Source organism: Lathyrus oleraceus, chromosome 2 (assembly GCF_024323335.1).
Source record: "Lathyrus oleraceus cultivar Zhongwan6 chromosome 2, CAAS_Psat_ZW6_1.0, whole genome shotgun sequence".
NCBI classification, from domain to species: domain Eukaryota; kingdom Viridiplantae; phylum Streptophyta; class Magnoliopsida; order Fabales; family Fabaceae; genus Lathyrus; species Lathyrus oleraceus.
The window spans coordinates 253,991,932-254,010,766 of NC_066580.1; the positions used below are offsets into that span (position 1 = coordinate 253,991,932).

General features: G+C 39.8%; 1 protein-coding gene across 1 annotated transcript; it reads right to left on the reverse strand.

The window, feature by feature from the left end:
- Positions 1-845: 845 nt before the first annotated feature.
- LOC127122791 (proline-rich receptor-like protein kinase PERK8) lies at positions 846-2,060 on the reverse strand. The gene is made up of 2 exons (XM_051053078.1): positions 2,001-2,060; positions 846-1,334 (listed from the first exon to the last, which is right to left on the reverse strand). The coding sequence occupies exons 1-2, from the start codon at positions 2,058-2,060 to the stop codon at positions 846-848; spliced, it is 549 nt and encodes a 182-aa protein (XP_050909035.1).
- Positions 2,061-18,835: the final 16,775 nt, after the last annotated feature.

An 18,835-nucleotide genomic window follows, 5' to 3' on the forward strand; every position in this document is an offset into this window, starting at 1 on the left:
GATAAGCAATCTCCCCCTAAATCTGATGTTTACGAAGGTTTAGAAGTTCTTACCAATTTTCCTTAAGTTGCGTAGCTTGTTTCTTAGATATTTTACTCAGATACTTCCTACAGAACTTTAGACTTCATAATAATATTTAAATGTTCGCAGTGCATTATGAGGTTTAGATATTATTTCATCAGAGGTTGTATAATTTATTCTCCCCCTTTTGTTAGACTCAAAAAGACTTAGTAAAGTAAGTAAGGCAAAACGTATGACATTGATAAGAGAAGAGTACATATAAGAGTGATAAACACTTAGAAGAATAGCATAGAAGATAAGAACTTAGAGAAATAACAACAAATCCTAAGTGTGCCTAAGGGTTCGGAGGAGGCGGCATCCTCTGCAGCAACTGGGTCAGCAGATTTTGAATGTTGGAGTTGACAGAGTCCTGTTGATCCAGTCTTGCTCTCACGATTTGTTGCTCTTTTTGTAGTTCTTCTAGAGTTTTCAACACAAGTGGAGAGAAATCATTGTGAGATGGCTCCTCCTGAGTCAGAGCAGCGTCCTTAGCCTTGGCAGCCTCTTCCGCAGTAATGTGTATTGCTTCTTCAGCATCAGCCTTGGCTTTGGCTTTAGCTTCAGCAACAGTGTCAGCGGCGGCCTTTTCTGTAGCTTCTCTTGCTTTCTCTTCTTCTCCTAAGTGAGCCTTTTCCTCGGCTTCTCTACGAGCTATTTCCTCTGCCTCTCTGGCCATACAGGCCTGCAACCTCTCTCCAACTTCTCTGATAAAGTCGTTTCTGACTTGTTCAAAGAGGCCTTTGAAAGTTGAAAGCCCCAGATGTGATCCATCTGATTACTTTGTTCTAGTGAATCCTCATTACAGAGGGATCATCACTGATTCTAGAGTTTTCAGACAGTGATATGATCTTTTCCATTGACGACTTAGAAAATAGGGCTATTGCCTCTTCCAAAGTGGGAAAGGAAGGTTCAGGTTCAGAGGTGGGAGATATAGGTGCTGGTGGTACGGGGATGGTTTCAGTGGGAGGGTCAGATGGTTGGGTAATAGGGTTTTCAAAGGGTGTTTCTGTGTGAGGTTCAAAGGGTGGTGTTGTTGGGTGTTTATATGGGGAAGGGATGGTTGTTTCTAGCTCAGATGGATTTTGAGCGGAGATGGCGTGAGCTTGGAGTTGCGTAAGAGTAGGGGATTGAGGGTCAGATGGTTCAGATTGGTCAGAGTCAGATGAAATGTTGTAGTAGGGTGGAGATGAGGGAGTGGAGGAGGGTGGTGATATGGGTTCATTGAATAGTTGGGCCTCAGATATTAGTAGTGTTGTGGTGGTTAGATTGAATTTCTGAAGGGGAGGTGAGGGTGGGTTAGAGGTATATGTTTCAGAAGGATTTATGGTTGGGGTTGTGGGTTCAGAGTGTGTGTATATAGGGGATGGTTGAGGTAAGGAAGAAGACAATTACCTTAAATGTAAAGTAGGAGAGTCAGAGGGTTGAGACTTGGATAGGAGGAGGAGATCAGAGGCACAGGTGGTCTGAATACAAAGGGTTCCCCCAACTTTTGATATTTCTTCTTTGACTTCCTTTCATATGGCTTGCGCATCCTCTTCATGAAATGTGGTGGATGTTCAGGTAGCCAATCCACCAAAAAGTCAAAGATGTCTACCCCTTGATTAACCAGGTCCTGTAAATAGTAGGCGATAACCTATGGAGGGTCTATCTTAGAGAACAAATAGATACCATTGGGTATCTTCCTCTGATCCCTCAGAGCTTCCCAGGAGGTGTCCAGAGATGGCTTGACTAGAACTCTCTCAATGATGCCCATGCTCTTCAGATTCCTTGAGTTTAGAGGCCTACTCGTGTCTACCGTCACATCTTCCATCAGATTGTGGGATATCAGATGATCCACCAATCCGCTTTCTATCAGAACGTCGGAAATTAGCCTTCCTAGAGGAATGTAGGTTCTGGGCTTCATGTTGTTCCTGGTGTCCCTGACGGAGTCCCTCAGATACTTGAACAAGAGAGCTAGCAGATTCAACTTGAGTCCTTTGTGGAGGCAGTAGAGGATGCATTTCTGGTAAGTATTGATGTAATGTGACGAATTTGATGTTGGGCGGTGATGAATAGTCCCCAGAATAATCTTCAGCCAGACCTTTAGATTCTGGTGAAGTTCTTTGTTCTTGGAGGATTTTCCTTCAGCGCTTTGCTTGAAGATTGTGGGAATAATCTCCTGGGACATATATTTTGCCCTAGGGTTGATGTTATAGATTCTTCTTCCCCCTGTCTTCTCCATATTCAGAAGTTTGGTGATGGATTTCTCAGTGATAACCATCTTCACCCCCAGAACGTATGAGACGATGTCGTGGTCATCTGAATCTGCAAATCTCTAGAACTCCTTGACCAGAAATGTTAGATTGGGCCATAGAGACGCTAAAAGTAGTTTTCCCACCCTTGCTTTCTCAATTCCTCCGTGAGGTTAATACCATTTCTCTTCATATTTTCAAAGTCTACCAAAGATTCACAAAGAACTTCTAGTTTTTCAAAAGGAGTAGCAAGATGAATGTGGGGTGGATGATCCAAAATGTGAGGTTCCTTGTAGATTGGAGTTGATATTGCAGCAGTTACAGTGGTGGTTTGTTGGGAAGCAGTTGAATGTTGTTTAGTGGATTCCATTTGCTGAGAGAAGTTGTACACTTGTTGTTATTGTGAATCCATGAAGAAGATGAAGAACGAGTGAAGAATACTGAAGAACTTAGAGAGAGGGTTGATGACAAGGGTTTGTGTTGGCTGTGAGTGAAAAGTGTGAAAGTGGGAGTTGTGACATGAATATATACACAATGTTGGCATGCAAAACGAAATCATTTAATGGAATTAGAAAACAACAAAACATAAATAGCACAGAAATTGAGTTGACACGCGACGGAAAATTAAGTATAGCTTATGATGGATGTGTAATCCCAAAAATCTGCACACTGCTCGAGGATACCTCAATAGACTGACTCTTGAGTTCTGTGCTAGACAGTTGTCTAGAAGATCTACGATCAGACGCAAGAGAGGCCATATGTTGATATATCTGATCTACAAGAATACCAAGAGATTGGGTCCTGAGGATTTCTGATTCAGATCACTTCTAACTGGTAGAAATATCAGAGTCAAATCCAGATGCCAGAAGTTTTAAGTTAGAGCCTATTTTGCCATTTTAGAGAAGCACATATTTTTGAGTCATTTTGGGAAATTTGCCATGTTTAGATATTTCAGAATGAATGAGAGTCTATCTTCATCTAGGGGTTTTGTGAAGATATCAGCCCATTGGTAGTTCGTATCTATGAATTTTAATGTAATTACCCCTTTCTGAACATAGTCTCTGATAAAATGATGTTTAATTTCTATGTGGTTTGCTCTAGAGTGCAAAATAGGGTTCTTACTTAAACATATGGCAACAGTTTTGTCACAAAAGATAGGAACGTTACTCTCATATATCTAAAGGTCTTCTAGTTGATTCTTCATCTAGAGCATCTGAGTAGTGCATAGTGAAGCCGAAATATATTCTTCTTCTGTAGTAGAGAGTGTTATGGTTGATTGTCTTTTGCTAACACAAGAGATAAGATTTCCTCCCATAAATTGACAGTTTCCAGATGTACTTTTTCGTTCTAATCTGTCTCCAACGTAATCTATATCACAATATCCAGAAAGCTTATACTCTGATGTTTTCTCATACATCAGGCCAAGATTAGGTGTTCCTTTCAGATACCTTAGGATCTCTTAACAACTGTTAGATGAGATTCCCTTGGATCTGATTGGAATCTGGCACATAGACAAACGCTGAAGAGAATATCAGGTTGTGTAACAATCAGATAGAGAAGAGAGCTTATAATACCACGATAGAGCTTCTGACAAACCTTTTGACTTACCTCTTCTTTCTCCAGAATGCAGGTAGGATACATGGGAGTCTTTTCTAGTTTGCTTTCTGACATTTCAAATTTCTTCAGAATGTCTTTTATGTATTTGCTTTGATACACATATGTAGCGTTTGAAGCTTGGTTAATTTGAATTCCCAGAAAGAATTTTAATTCTTGCATCAAACTCATTTCAAATTCTGCTTGCATTAGCTCAGAGAATTCTTGACAAATAGAAGGGTTAGCGGAACTAAAGATTATATCACCAACATATATCTGACAGATCATGAGGTCATTTCTGATGTTTTTACAAAAGAGTGTAGAGTCAACTTTTCCTCTGATAAAATCATGTTCCAGAAGAAAAGTGCTTAGTCTTTCATACCAAGCTCTAGGAGCTTGTTTTAGACCATACAAAGATTTTTTTAGTTTAAAAACGTGTTATGGACATTTTGAATTTTCAAAACCCGGAGGTTGATGAACATAAACTTCTTCAAAAATATATCCATTCAGAAATGCACTCTTGACATCCATCTAATATAATTTAATGGAATGATTTACAGCGAATGATACAAGTAAACGAATAGATTCTAACCCGATGACTAGAGAAAAGGTTTTGTTGTAGTCAATGCCTTCTTGTTGACTATAACCTTGTGCTACCAGTCGTGCTTTATTTCTGACCACTTCTCCATTTTCATTTATTTTGTTTATGTACACCCATTTTGTTCCAATAACGTGGGTACCTTTTGGCTTTGGTACAAGATCCCAGATGTCGTTCTTTTTAAATTGATCAAGCTCTTCTTCCATTGCCATGATCCATTCTTTGTCTTAAAGTGCCTCATCACAGGATGTTGGTTCTATCAGAGACACTAATCCCAGAGGGGTTTCCTCAGATACTTTGAATGTAGAACTTGTTCTGACAAGTTCATCCTTGTTTCCCAAAATCAATTCTTCAGAGACGTTTAGTCTATTTCTTGATCTTTTCTGTGTAGTTGAGATTTCCGTTGTTTCTGGGGTTTGCCTTTCAGCTTCCTCAGATTCTTTAGTCTTTTCGTTAGAACCTGCAAGTGTTATCTCCATATCTGCAAGTTTTTCAACTAGGTTTGACTTTTTAGAGTCAAGCTTATCATCAAACCTGACATGTATTGATTCTTCCATAATTTTAGTTTTTGTATTGTATACTTTGTAGCCCTTAGAGTGCTCTGAGTATCCCAATATAATACCTTTTTGTGCTTTTGAAATAAACTTGTTCAGATTTTTTTTAGTGTTTAGGATCAAACTGGAGCATCCAAAAGGAAGAAAATAGGAAATATTGGGTTTTCTTCCCTTACACAATTCATAAGGAGTCTTGAGGCTTCACATATGAACCCCATGCCTATGGTTTGTGGGACATTGTGGATTATTAAGTACAAATTCATATGATATGACATGTATGTGAGGTATGCTAATGAATTAGGGTTCAAGAAGGTGATCTGGGGATAGGGTAGATTTAAGGGTATGACAGCTACCCCTATTTAATCTTCTCAAACCAGAATATATAGATTCCAACCGCTCTCAATGTGTTCAAGGTATGAGAGGATTAAATACTAAAAAGAGTAACTGTAAATTTTCCTTGTTGGGGATGAGAGTTTTATGATTTGCGGGGGATTATATATGGGAAAATATTTACGAGATGGAAAATGATCTTAATAGGAACCAGTTGTTGGGGATAATGAATATGGACATGATGATTATGCATGCAATGCGATGTATTCAACATAAGTATCTCCTCAAAGAGGAAAGTTCAATGTCAAAACTCCAAGATAATGGGTCGGGAAGAAACTCTGTTGGGGAATGATAATTTCGGTAAAAGAAAAGGTTGATTTCCCCTAATAATATGTGGAGAAAAATCACGGTGATTTCTAGCAACGGCTGGAACACCTAACTCTGATGGGGAAATATAGATTCAACAACGATTCCTAGAAACGACTGGAATACCAAACATCTAATGAGGATCAACCAAGTGAATTTAGCGACGATTCTTAGCAACTTCTACAATACCCGACTCAGTGGGGATAATATACGGGTTTAGTGATGATTCCTAGCAACGACTGGAATACCTGACTCAGCTGGACAGAATGATGAGGTACGGTGTCGATTCTTAGCTACGACTAGAATACCTGACTCTGTGGAGAAAATAATTCATTCAATGATGATTCCTAGTAAAGGCTGGAATACCTGACTCGACTAGGGATATAAACCCAAATAGTTCAGCGATGATTCCTAATAATAGCTAGAAATACCTGAATTTGTTTGGAGATAAACTTCTCAAGAAGGTATAGTAACGATTCTTATCAACGACTAGAATACCTGACACTGCTGAGGAAATATAGAAGTTCAATGATGATTTCTAGCAACGGCTGAAATACCTGACTTTGTTGGGGAGATCAAATAGTTCAGTGACAATTCCTTATAAAAGGTTGGAATACCTGACTCAACTGAGGAGGATTGAAAGTTCAGTGACGATTCATAGCAACGACTAGAATACCCAACTCTAGCTGGGGAAGAGAGCAAATCAGTGATGATTCCTTATAAAGATTGGAATACCTGACTTATGCTGGGAAAAGAATACGGCTATGAATGTCTGACTCGGCTGGGGAGCAAGCTTAAAAACGCCTCTTGTCTAGAAAAAAAAAGAAAGTTCAGTAAAGGTTCTTAACAAAGCCTAAGAATATCTGACTCTGGTTGGGGATAAATGAAAATGTAGTGATGATTCTCAGCTACAGCTGGAATATCTGACTTTGCCGAGGAGAGAAGAAGTTCATCAAAGTTTCTTTAGCAACAATTATAATACCTGACTCTTATGGGAAAACTTGAGAGGAAACAAAGCAGTTCAACAACGATTCCTAGCAACAGATGGAATACCTGACTTTTATTGGGGAGAAATCTTGGGAATGAATGTTGACTTTACTAGGGATTTTTTTTAACAATGGTTGGGAAATTCCGGAGTTTGATGAATCATTCTTGAGTACAAATCGAGAAGTGCACTTCGGAAGATACTTATGATGCAATGTTATGTATGTAAGATGCTGATGCATGTTCGGGGTTTTGGGGCTATGCAAATGCAAGGTTTGTAAGTTACGCCAAGTGTGATTGGGCTTAGATTTTGTTTCGGGAGAGTGGACTAACTTTTCGATATTGAAATCTTGGAATTTCTGATGTCCCAGCTATGACAGGTGCAATGGCTGGGGATTTTTTCCGAGAAGAAACTTTGATTAAGCCAAATCTGAAGGATTTTATGGCGTTGTGGTGTTGAAGTATGCCAAGCATGTTTTTGGTTACCTTTAGATATTTTTCAAAGAGACTTAATTCGATGTCTTCCATTAAAAAAATCAGCAAAAGTTGTTTACCAAAAAACTTCCAATGTGATGTCAATTTAAGAAAAGTCACATTCACAAACAAAGCAGGAAAAGTAAAAACATTAAGCACATATGAGGGAATTGATTTTATTGATAAAATGGTCCCAAAGATGGGTAACTTGTATAAAGGAGCAATTCCTAAAAGAGGTGATTGTAATAAGAAATTGAAAAACTATAATGGCAATGAAACTAGCTCGAATTTCCACCAAATTCTGATTCTGCCATAGTCCTTTTGTCCTTGATTGTCATTAGATCTTGCTTCAAAAGGAGAGTGACTGGATTGACTCGTTGGGGAGTAAATAAAGATTCTTTACGGGACGCAGCCTCTTGCTTTTATGAATCCCTAATTTTTGCATAGACCACTCTTTCGGGTTTTCAGTCTACCGGGATACCCATTTTTTCATAAGTTGCCCTCTCGTGTTTTCAACTTACCGGAATCTTTTTATTTAAAATGTAGTATTTTTTTACTGCATCTGCATTCACAGGAGATGGAAGATCTTCACCATCCATAGTTGAAAGGATTAAGGTTCCTCCATAGAAGACCTTCCTTACAACATATGGGCCTCCGTAGTTTATCGTCCATTTTCCCCTTGGGTCAGTATGAATCGGTAGAATCTTCTTCAACACGAGGTCTCTAGCCTTGAAGTTGCGGGGAAAGACCTTCTTGTCATGTTCCCTCTTGATGCGCTTTTGGTATAGGTCGTGGTAGATGGCTACCAAGCACTTCTCATCAATGAGGTTTAGCTGACCAAACTAGGCTGGCACCCACTCGGCTTCGTCAAGCTTAATATTGGTCAAAATTGTTAAGGAAGTAATTTCTACTTTGATGGGCAGGACTACATCCATGCCATACACTAGAGAGAAAGGAGTTGCCCCAGTGGGGGTACGTACAAAGGTAGCCATGTAATACAAACAGGAGCATCTCATGCCAATCTTTGTAGGTTTCTGTAAGACCCCAATTTTGTCCCTAAGATCCCTCATGGCATCATATCATATCATATCATTGCCTCAAGGATCATTGTGCACCTTGCTCCCTTCCCTGTGGGTGGGTTATCTTTTGAGTGTGATTCTTGATCACCAAGCATGTTTTGCATTTGTATATCATTTCTTTTCATTTGTTTACTAACCAAAAGTACAAAAATATGTCATCTAACCCTTGTCTTACAGATGAAGCAATCAACAGTCAAAGCAGTCAAAGGCAGTCATTGAGCTATAGATGGTGGCTATTCTTGAGAATTTGGACCCCACAATCATTATCAAGAGTTCATATGAGCTATGATATCATTTTGAAGCAAAACCCCAAGTGGTAGAGGCCTGAATGTCATCTGAGCATAGCCAGGTCAACTGAAGGCCTAGAAAGTCAACTGCCAAGTCAACTGTGGATTTGGAGGTGGGAAGTGACTAGAAATACTTCATTCATGTTCAAATAAGTCTCATTTGACATTTCAAATATCAACAATGAAGAATTTGAGGTCAGGTTAAAACTTTCCCAAAATAGAAAGTGACCTATAATTCAAAATTGCCAAAAATGGAAAGGTTTTAACCTAGCTTCAACTTCAAATTACATCATCAAGAAAGCTTCAAATGAAATTTTGTTGAACATGAAAGTTGTAGATCTTTCTTTCCCATTTCCAAAAAGTCCAAGATCATCCATTTCTCATGTGTGGTTAAGGAGTTATGGATCAATCATGGCCAAGGGTGACATGAACTTCAAACATGCATAACTTTCAAACCAAAAGGCCAAATGAAGTGTTTCTTTTTTGTACATTCATGTCTTGACATATACTATCCAGATCATGCATCACATGCCATGCATTCTCATCATATGATCATTTGAAATTTCACCTAAATTTTGGAGGGAAAATTATAATTTAAAATTGGTGCATTGTTTTCACATTCCAACACTTGCATTGGCTTCCAAACAACATTTCAAGTGAATTCCAAGGCATTTTCGTGCACTGTTCCATTCATTTTCATGCATAGAGGTGCATTTGCTAATTTGCATTTACACCTTCATTTTACTAATCCATTTGCCTTTTGCTTAAGTGTGATTAAGAACATGATTAAGAGGGAGTATATAACCCTAAGCATAACTGTTTTTCTGCTAACAACACTTCATTTTTCAGATCTAGAAATTTTTCACACTTTTTTTTCTCTCAAAATTTTCTTCCAATTTCTTCATATTCAATTCATTTCCTTGTTTAATCCTTGTTGTTGAGTTGATCTTGAGCAGGATCATCCATAGAATCAGTGGAATTCGTGCAAGGTGGAAGCATTCATGAAGCTTGATGCATCTATGGAAAATCCAAAATTCTGGTGAATTATGTGCAATTGAGCTTTGATCTTCCTTCCATTCATCTTCACAAGCATTGTAGAGGAGATTTTGAGCACTGCAAGGTCTGAACAACATCAAATCCAGTTCTGCTTCTACAAGAGGTTACAAATCGCATCTCCTAATCTTGCTTTTCATTGCCATAATATGATAGATCTTGTGATGCTGAGTAGTTTAGGCTTTGAATCAACGAATTTCGTGCAAAATTGAGTGAGAAATGATTGATTGAAGTTTGATGCATGATTCTATATCTCTTCGATCCGTGCTTGTTGTTATGATTCATGTTGAAATGATTATAGATTGTGAATGTATGATGCAAGACCTTTCCAATGATATGCGCCATGCTGATTTCTGTGCACTTTGGATTTTTCTGGAAATTTGAAGATGAAGATCTTGAAGATCTTCATCATGTTCATGAATGCCTGCGTTTTTCCTACGAATTTAGTTACAACCTTCATGTGCTTACCTGCGAATTTTGATGCGTGTTCTTCATGATTTCCTGCGGATTTCGTATCCAGCCGTGCATGCATTAGCTAGGGTTTCACATGTATAGGTCCACGTATCCGCTTGCATGGCATTTTGGTGTGTTTTCATTCGTTTGACCGAGCACACGCGGGCTTTGATTGCCACATATGATTAATGAAACGGCGCGTTTCATTGTTGGCGCCAGTCACATTCAAATTGTGACATGCTTCGATTCCTGGCCATGCTTCTTTTTAAAATTGCCATGCTATTATTTGTTTTCCCTCCATATTCATGTACATGCTTCTCATACTTTTTTTTATTTTTTCTCCATCTTCCAAATTTCATATTAAATTGAAAATAGCTCTAAAAAATGTGTAGTTTTTTGATTGATGTCACATTTTCTGTCTAGGAATTTTTGAGCATTTTTCCATAAATTGTGCATGGTTAGAAATTAATTTTGCCTAGGGTTTGTGAACATGTATGCCTTTTTGTACCTTGCTTGCCATATCTTTTGTGAAATGATGAGTTTTAATCCAATGCCTATGAGATTTGACATGTTGAAACAAGACTCTTGGCTGGACATTTTGGTGTTGAGTTTGCATTTTTACGACTTGTGGTTTCTGTTTTATGATCATGTGAATGTAGGTGTGACAATTTGTGTCACACCTTTGCTTGTCCAACTTGATTAATTGATTTTCCATGCCAAATGAATTCGAATTGATGTGATTTTTTGTATGATGTTCCTTGTGGATGTTGTGAATGCTCATGATTTGTTGTGGAATTTTTGGATTGATTTCTGATTTGATTGAGATTTTTCATTCTGGATGTTCATTTGTGCACTTTTGAATGGTCTTGAATTTCATTGGTTTGTGAAATGCTTGTGCTTTATCCTATGGATGTGAAATTTTACACATTAATTCTAGACATGTTGAAGATTGTTTTGGCTTTGATTTGAGGTTTTTTACCATGTTTCATTTCTGTTTTAGGTTTGTGCTAAGTTGATGTGTCATTTGGTGTCATATTTGAGCTTGTTTTGATTGCCTTGCCTTATACAATTTGATTACCATGCTTAATCATGTCCAATTGCCCTAATTTTTGTTGTGTTGATCATGTTGTATGCTCTGTTCATCCATGAATTTTCTCAAGATTATTTGAATCATTTTTGAATTAATGTGCATTTGTTCATTCTGATGTCACAATGTGGTTACAACTTGCATACCTTGCCATGTTTAGCTTGTGAAATACTTTTGGTACATGATATTGATGTGAGACCTTTTGGATTGTTTCAAGATTTGTTTGAAGTTGATTCATGTTAATTTTCAGCTTCTGTTTTAAATTTTTTCTCCATATTTGACCCTAGGCTTTGACCTAGTGGTTTGCCTCTCATGTTTGAAGCTTTGTTTCAGGTTACACATTCAAGTTACACAATTGATGATGCCTCATCTTGAGAGCATTTGATATTTGCTTTTGACTAACATTGTGTGTTTTGTAGGGTTGTTAACTCATTTGAGTTGGACTTGTGGCTTATGCCTTTGCTTATTGGGTTTGACTGTTGATATTGATGTTGTTTGATTGTCTGAGTTGTATACTGATTTGTTTGATGTTTCCACAGGTACATTAGTTGCTTAAGTTCATTTTGAACTTGCTTTTGCTTGGTTGCTTAACCACTTAGGTATAACCTCTCTTCTTCATGTAGTCTGGAAGACCTGGCCTGTTATGTGGTCAGGCACCTGTCTGAAGTCCTCCTTAAGAGGCAATGCTTGTGTTTGTTTACTTTTTGTGCCAAGCAGGAAAAGTCCTTTGATAAGGCAATTGGTAGATAAAAGAGATGTGTAGTCCATCTCCTACTATTCAGTGTGTCATTCCTTTGCTCACATAACATGTTGATGCATTGTGGATATTAACCCAAGATCTATAGAGTCATTCACTTGTGGAGAGAGTTCCAACTTTCTGAACTCCCACACCTTCTATTATTCAAAGATCTCCCAGGCTAGGGATAGAAGCTATGAGGCACACCCCTCATCTCCATTTCATCTGCTTCACCTTAACTCTCAATGTTAAGGTTAAGAGCACAACGTACCCCATTCCAGTTGACTGTAAAGTTTAACCTTGTTTGAGCCTAATTGCTTGTATATAGTGTGTGCTAATTGACTTGTTTGTCTGTTTGCTTGATTCATCTGTGCATATTTGCTTGAGTTTGTCTTTGTGCATTTATCATCATCATTTGTATATCATTTCATAAACCTTGCTTTATAGCATTTTTTGCTTTGTCCATGGAGGAGACAAGCATAAGTCCATTACTTGGCAGTTGTTCCAATGATATGGTGTGAGACTAGTATAAGTCCAGTGATTGGCATCTGGTATCATTTATTTTGTTTAGGAGATTGGTGTAAATCCATTGATTGGTATCCGGTATCCATGTTTGTTTGTGAGATTGGTATAAGTCCATTGATTGGCATCCGGTATCATGGTTTTGTTTTAGGAGATTGGTATAAGTCCAGTGATTGGCATCCGGTATCCATTTGTTTTGCTTATTTGTTATTGCTCATTATTGCCTATTCCAGAGGAAACACTTGAATCATCTTCCATATGATTTCAAGAGGTGAACATCTGAGAAGTTTTACACTCCCTCACCCTCCATCCTTTTGTTTCTTTAAACTTCCATTTGCATGTTAATCCAAAACCTGAAAACCATTGTGCAAACATTTTCATGTCTTTTCAAATTAGAAACCTAGGCCTTAAGCCTTTGACTTTTCAAACTTCATTTTCTTAACACTTCTTTGAATTAAATTCTAATCATACTTTGACCATCTTTTGTGAATAAATCCTAATTGGTTAATCCAACTCATTCAATGATTTTGTGGCTTTGTCCATTCTTGATAAGTTTTCATACATTAGCCATAGGTTTGATTTATCCTAGTTGGTTGATGTTAATCTCACCTTTTTGTCCTTAGTGATTGAATTGTAAGACTTCCTTGCTTATTATAGGGTTAACCCCTCACTAGCAAGTTGAAGCTTTTCTCACGTGGTGGACTCGTTGTTTGTATAAGGTTGAGTTTTCTCCCGTGGATAATGAAAGACCTTAGGGCTTTTGTTTTAAAATGAACCCACTCATATTTTGGAAATCTTTTAGCCGAACTAAGGCGTTTTGATCCTTACCTTTCATGGAAGGTACGTAGGCAACGGGTTCATCCGTTCAAACACAAAAACAATAAAAATTGTATATTCTTTTCTCATCCCTTCATTCATGTTTGCACAATAAACATTTTCATAACAAATAACATTTCATTACAACAAGTGTGAAAAGGGCTCCCTAGGAGTACCTAGGACGCTTTGGGTGCCTAACACCTTCCCATTGCGTAATTTACCCCTTACCCAGATTCTCTGATCTTTTCATTAGTTTTCTATGTGTAAAACTTCTTAGGCTTTTGTTCGCTTTTTAGCCATTCCTTTGGATAAATAAAAGTGCGGTGGCGACTCGATTCTTTGTATGCTTTGCTTTTGATTTAATCAATAAATCATAAAGTGACGAATACACCGCTACAGAAAAGTGGCGACTCTGCTGGGGATCTAAAGATCCTTGGTGGTATTGCCTACTTTTCACCCTTGTTGTGTGATATTGTTATTTGTTATGTGACATATTTTTGTATAATTTGGGATAACTGTATTGATTGTAATGTTTGAATTGCTTGATATACAATTGTTGTTTGCTTTGGTGATCTCTGTGAGATGAGTTCTATACCCGAACTCGAGTGCACCTTAGGATAGGAGAATGGCATAGTCTTGTCGACTGGTGTGGAGTATTCATTAGCCAGTTGACTTGCGAGTCCATTCACTTGGTGGAGGTCATGTTGGATTAATAATGTCACACAAGTTATTTGTGGTTAGGCATTATTCTTTCAATCATGTGCCTTAGAAGCCAAGGACCTTAGTTTACCAAGCCCATCTTGGCCTATTTTTAGGACGTAGTGCGGAGGTCGTTCAGATGTCAGATCTGATGCGATTGTTACGCGATACTACACTCATATGAGTCTCTCTTGAGAATATTTTTGGAATACGAGTATTCGTTTCTCCGATAATATTCGAAAGATGGGATGATGACTATGGGAACCTTTGGTAGAACATGCTCGACAGGTTTAAACCCTAGTACACTCCTTTTGGGTGGTTCTTAACCGAGACTCCATGCTCGTGACTCTCAGCAAACCCGTGATTCATGGTTGAGTCGTTCAGACAGCCTTAATATCAATGGAACCTGGGTGTTGATAAGGTGTAAAGCCTAAATCCACCAAAATGGATGGTTGACATTAAGGATGATTGAGCCGGTTCATGTACCGTTAATATCAATGGAACTTGGGTGTTGATAAGGTGAAAACCATAATCCACCAAAATGGATGATTGATATTAGGGATACAATGAGCTTTCCCATGACCTTTGTCTGGTGTGATTTGCTTGATCCTTGAGTGTGATTGTTACATTCATGCATTCATCTGCATTCATGTCATCAGAAAAATGAGAAAATTTTCAAGGAACTTAAAGGGTTTATTTGCAAAATTTTCAGACATGGAAAGACCGAAAAAGCATACAAAGAAGTACAGCTTTAGACAACCTGATGTGAAAGAGTTAAGGAATCTGACATCTTATGTACTAGATCCCTTGGGTTTCAAAGCTCGTTATGGGAAGCTTCTGCCTCTGTTGACTACTCAGGTTGATGAGGGGTTGGTGAGTACTTTGGCGCAGTTTTATGATCCTCTGTATCACTGCTTCTCTTTTCCGGACTTCCAGTTGTTGCCTACCTTGGAGGAGTATGCTCATCTTGTGGGTATTCCCGTTCTGGATCAGGTGCCGTTCAGTGGCTTAGAGAGTATTCTGACTGCTCGAGAGATCGCAGACTTGTTGCACATAGATGAATCTTTGATTAAAGCTAATCTGACTACCAAAGATGGAATTCAGGGTCTTCCTTCTGATTTCCTCATTGCTCAAGCTACCGTGTATGGGAAGGCCATGAGTGAGGATGCCTTTGAGGCTTTATTTGTGATGTTCATCTATGGTTTGGTATTGTTCCCCAACATCGACAAATTTGTGGATGTGAACGCCATTAGGATCTTTTCGGTTCTTAATCTCGTTCCTACTCTGTTGGGTGATGCCTATGTCTCTTTGCATCTGAGGAATGCAAAAGATGGAGGAGTTATTGCGTGCTGTTCACCTCTGTTGTATAAGTGGTTTATTTCTCACTTACCGCAGACGATTGCTTTCAAGGAGAACAAGGGATGTCTACGGTGGTCTACGAGACTCATGTCTCTCACTAATGACGATATCTCTTGGTATGATCGCGTGTATGATACTGTTCAGATCATTGATTATTGTGGTGAATTCCCTAATGTGCCTCTTCTTGGTACATGTGGTGGGATCAGCTACAATCCTATCTTAGCACGTCGTCAGCTTGGGTTCCCCCTAAAGGATAAACCTCATAACATTCTGTTAGAAGGTGTGTTCTTTCAGGAGGGTAAAGATCCCCAAGGCCTGAAAGCCAGGATGGTCCGCGCTTGGCGCAATATTCATAAGAAGAGTAGAAATGAATTGGGTCCGAAGAATTGCATCGCTTTGGAGCCATATACTTCTTGGGTCAGACAGAGAGTTGTTGTGTACCTTATGCCGTATGATCATCCGAGACCTACACCGTTGGATGTGGCTGGGCCTTCAACCCTCCCCAACCAAGGCGTAGAGGAGTTGAGAGAAGAAGACCTTTCACGTGCTTGGATCCGTGAAAGAGAAGAATTGCTTCATCAGATTAAGGAGAAGGACGCTCTGATTGAGTTTCTCGAGCATCAGGTGATCGACGATCCGAATGATACTTGGACTTCTCTGCTTCCTCATTCTTCCAAATTCTGGAAGAGGAAGTATGATCGGCTTGCAAAGGAGAAAGCGGACATGGAAGCTGCCTATGAGAGAGAGATCAAGAAGCTTTGTGCATCTCGTCTTCCAGCATCCCGAGCTTCTAGGGATCCATAGGATGTTTACATTCCTTTTCCCTTGTAATAATCAAAAATGTTGTACTTCTTGGTCAAATATATTTGATGAGATATTTTCCATATGCTATTAAATGCTTTAATATTCAAATTTGCAAATAATGCCCTAAAAGTTCCTTGAAATAAAAAACAAAGCATATGCACAAGCATTGCATGCATCATTTTGCATAAGCAGGTTGTTCTGGTCTTCTTGTCTGTAGCCTAACTCTGTACTCTTCATTTATTTTGAAGACAAGCTGACTCACCGGTACTATACCAGAGCCAATTCTGCTAGAGTGATGGATCAATTGGAACAAGAGAACAGAGAACTGAAGGAAGAGGTCGCTCGTCTGAGTGCTCTGATGGAGCAGTTCTTGGCTGCCCATAATCAACCTTCTCCACCTCCTGCAACTCCTCCCCAGAGGACAGTTATTTCAGAGGTCGTTGCTCCGACTGTGCCAGCTGCCAATGCTCATTTCATGCTGAATGCCATGCCAGCCGGGTTTCCGTGGGGTATGCCTCCAGGTTTCATGCCAGATATTCCAGCTCCAACCTTTGCTTCTATGCCGGCATCTAGCCCGGTCCTTGCTGCTCCTTCTCCTGTCATGCATACCGTTCCCAGGGTAGACGACACCATCTATCATTCTGAGCCATCTGAGGGCCCAGATGTCAATGAAAAGATGGATGCAATGAATGACCAATTCCTTTAGCTGCGAAAGGAATTGAAGACCCTCAGAGGGAAAGATTTGTTTGGCAAGTCTGCTGCTGAACTTTGCCTGGTTCCCGGTGTGAAGATTCCGATCAAGTTCAAAGTGCCTAACTTTGAAAAATACAAGGGGAACACCTGCCCTCTCGCTCACCTGGTCATGTATGCCAGGAAAATGTCTACGCAAACTGATAATGATCAGCTTCTGATCCATTACTTTCAGGATAGTTTGTCTGGTGCAGCTCTTCGTTGGTATATGAGCCTTGATAGTGCAAACATCCGATCCTTCAACGATCTTGGTGAAGCCTTCGTCAAGCAGTACAAATATAATGTTGATATGGCTCCTGGCCGTGATCAACTCAGGGCCATGTCTCAGAAGGATAAAGAGACATTCAAAGAGTACGCCCAGAGGTGGAGAGAGCTGGCAGCTCAGATTACTCCTCCGCTAGAAGAGAAGGAAATGACTAAGATCTTTTTGAAGACTCTTAGCTCATTCTATTATGAGCGGATGGTTGCAAGTGCTCCCTCTGATTTCACCGAGATGGTGAACATGGGGATGCGTTTGGAGGAAGGAGTCTATGAGGGACGTCTATCAAAAGATGAGAGCACTTCTAAACGGTATGGGGCGTTTAAGAAGAAAGATGGGGAGGCACATGTTGTGCAATCCCATGCTAAACCAAGAAGACCCTCTGTTAAGAGGAAGCCGGCGCGTCATCAGCACCAGGTGGCTCATATAGCACCTGTTTTCAGAGATAATGCTCAGTATCAGCAGCCTAATCAACATCAGCAACAACCTCAGTATCAACAGCAACATCGTCCACAGCAACAAGCTTACCAGCCTCGTGGCAGTACCAGCAACCAAGCCAATCTGAATTATGATAGGAAGAAGATCAGCTTCGATCCCATTCCTATGTCGTATGCTGAATTGTATCCTTCCTTGTTGGAAAGGAAACTGGTTACTCCCAGGGACCCTCCGGTTGTGCCTGCTAACCCGTAGTGGTGGTACAAGCCAGATCAACATTGTGTGTATCATTCCGGTGCTCCGGGACACAACATTGAGAATTGCTTTCCTTTGAAGACTAAGGTTCAAGACCTTATGCGATGCGGTATTCTGAGCTTTGAGGACTCAGGCCCCAATGTTACAAAGAACCCATTGCCCGAGCATGGGAAATCAGTGAACATGGTCCAGGGGTGCCCTGGGAAATATAAAGTCAAATATGTGAGTCATATTCGACAGTCATTGGTCGAGTTGCATCGTTTGCTGTGTCAGTATAGTCATATGGAGCATGACCATGACAGATGCCGCATTTGTTCTGTTAATAGACTGGGTTGCCGCCAAGTGCGAAGAGAGCTTCAAGAATTGTTGGATGAAGGAACCATAGAGATTCTTCAGAACCGTAATGTTGATGAAGATGAACCAGAAGTCAATGTTATCTCTCCTGTGTTCAAGTTGCCTGAGCCTGTTGTCATCCGTTAGGATGGTAGCAAGCCGAAGGTCTCTCCTTCTCTGATAATCAAGCCTGCAGGCCCTGTGCCTTATTCTTTGGATAAAGCGATCCCTTTCCGTTACAATCCCGTTGTTGTGGAAGATGGGAAAGAAGTGTCGTTGCCTTCAACATCCATGGTTAATATTGCTGACGTGAGCGGGTTGACCCGTAGTGGTCGTGTGTTTTCTGCACCCCCAAAGCCTCATGATGCTTCTGATTCTGCTGAGCGTCCGGTTGGGACTGCTGTGAATGTTCAGAACCCGACACTTGCTGTTGCCAAACCCTCCTCTGTACAAAAGACTCCTGCTTCTTCTGTTGGCCCGAGTGGCACTGTGAATGAAGAATGTGATGAGATGCTGAAGCTCATCAAGAAGAGTGAGTACAATGTTGTAGACCAGCTTCTACAAACTCCATCCAAGATATCCGTTTTATCTTTGCTGCTGAATTCAGAACCCCATAGGGAGGCTCTGCAGAAAGTTTTGGACCTGGCTTATGTTGATCATGATGTCACAATAGAACAGTTCGACAGTATAGTTGCAAACATTACTGCTTGCAACACTT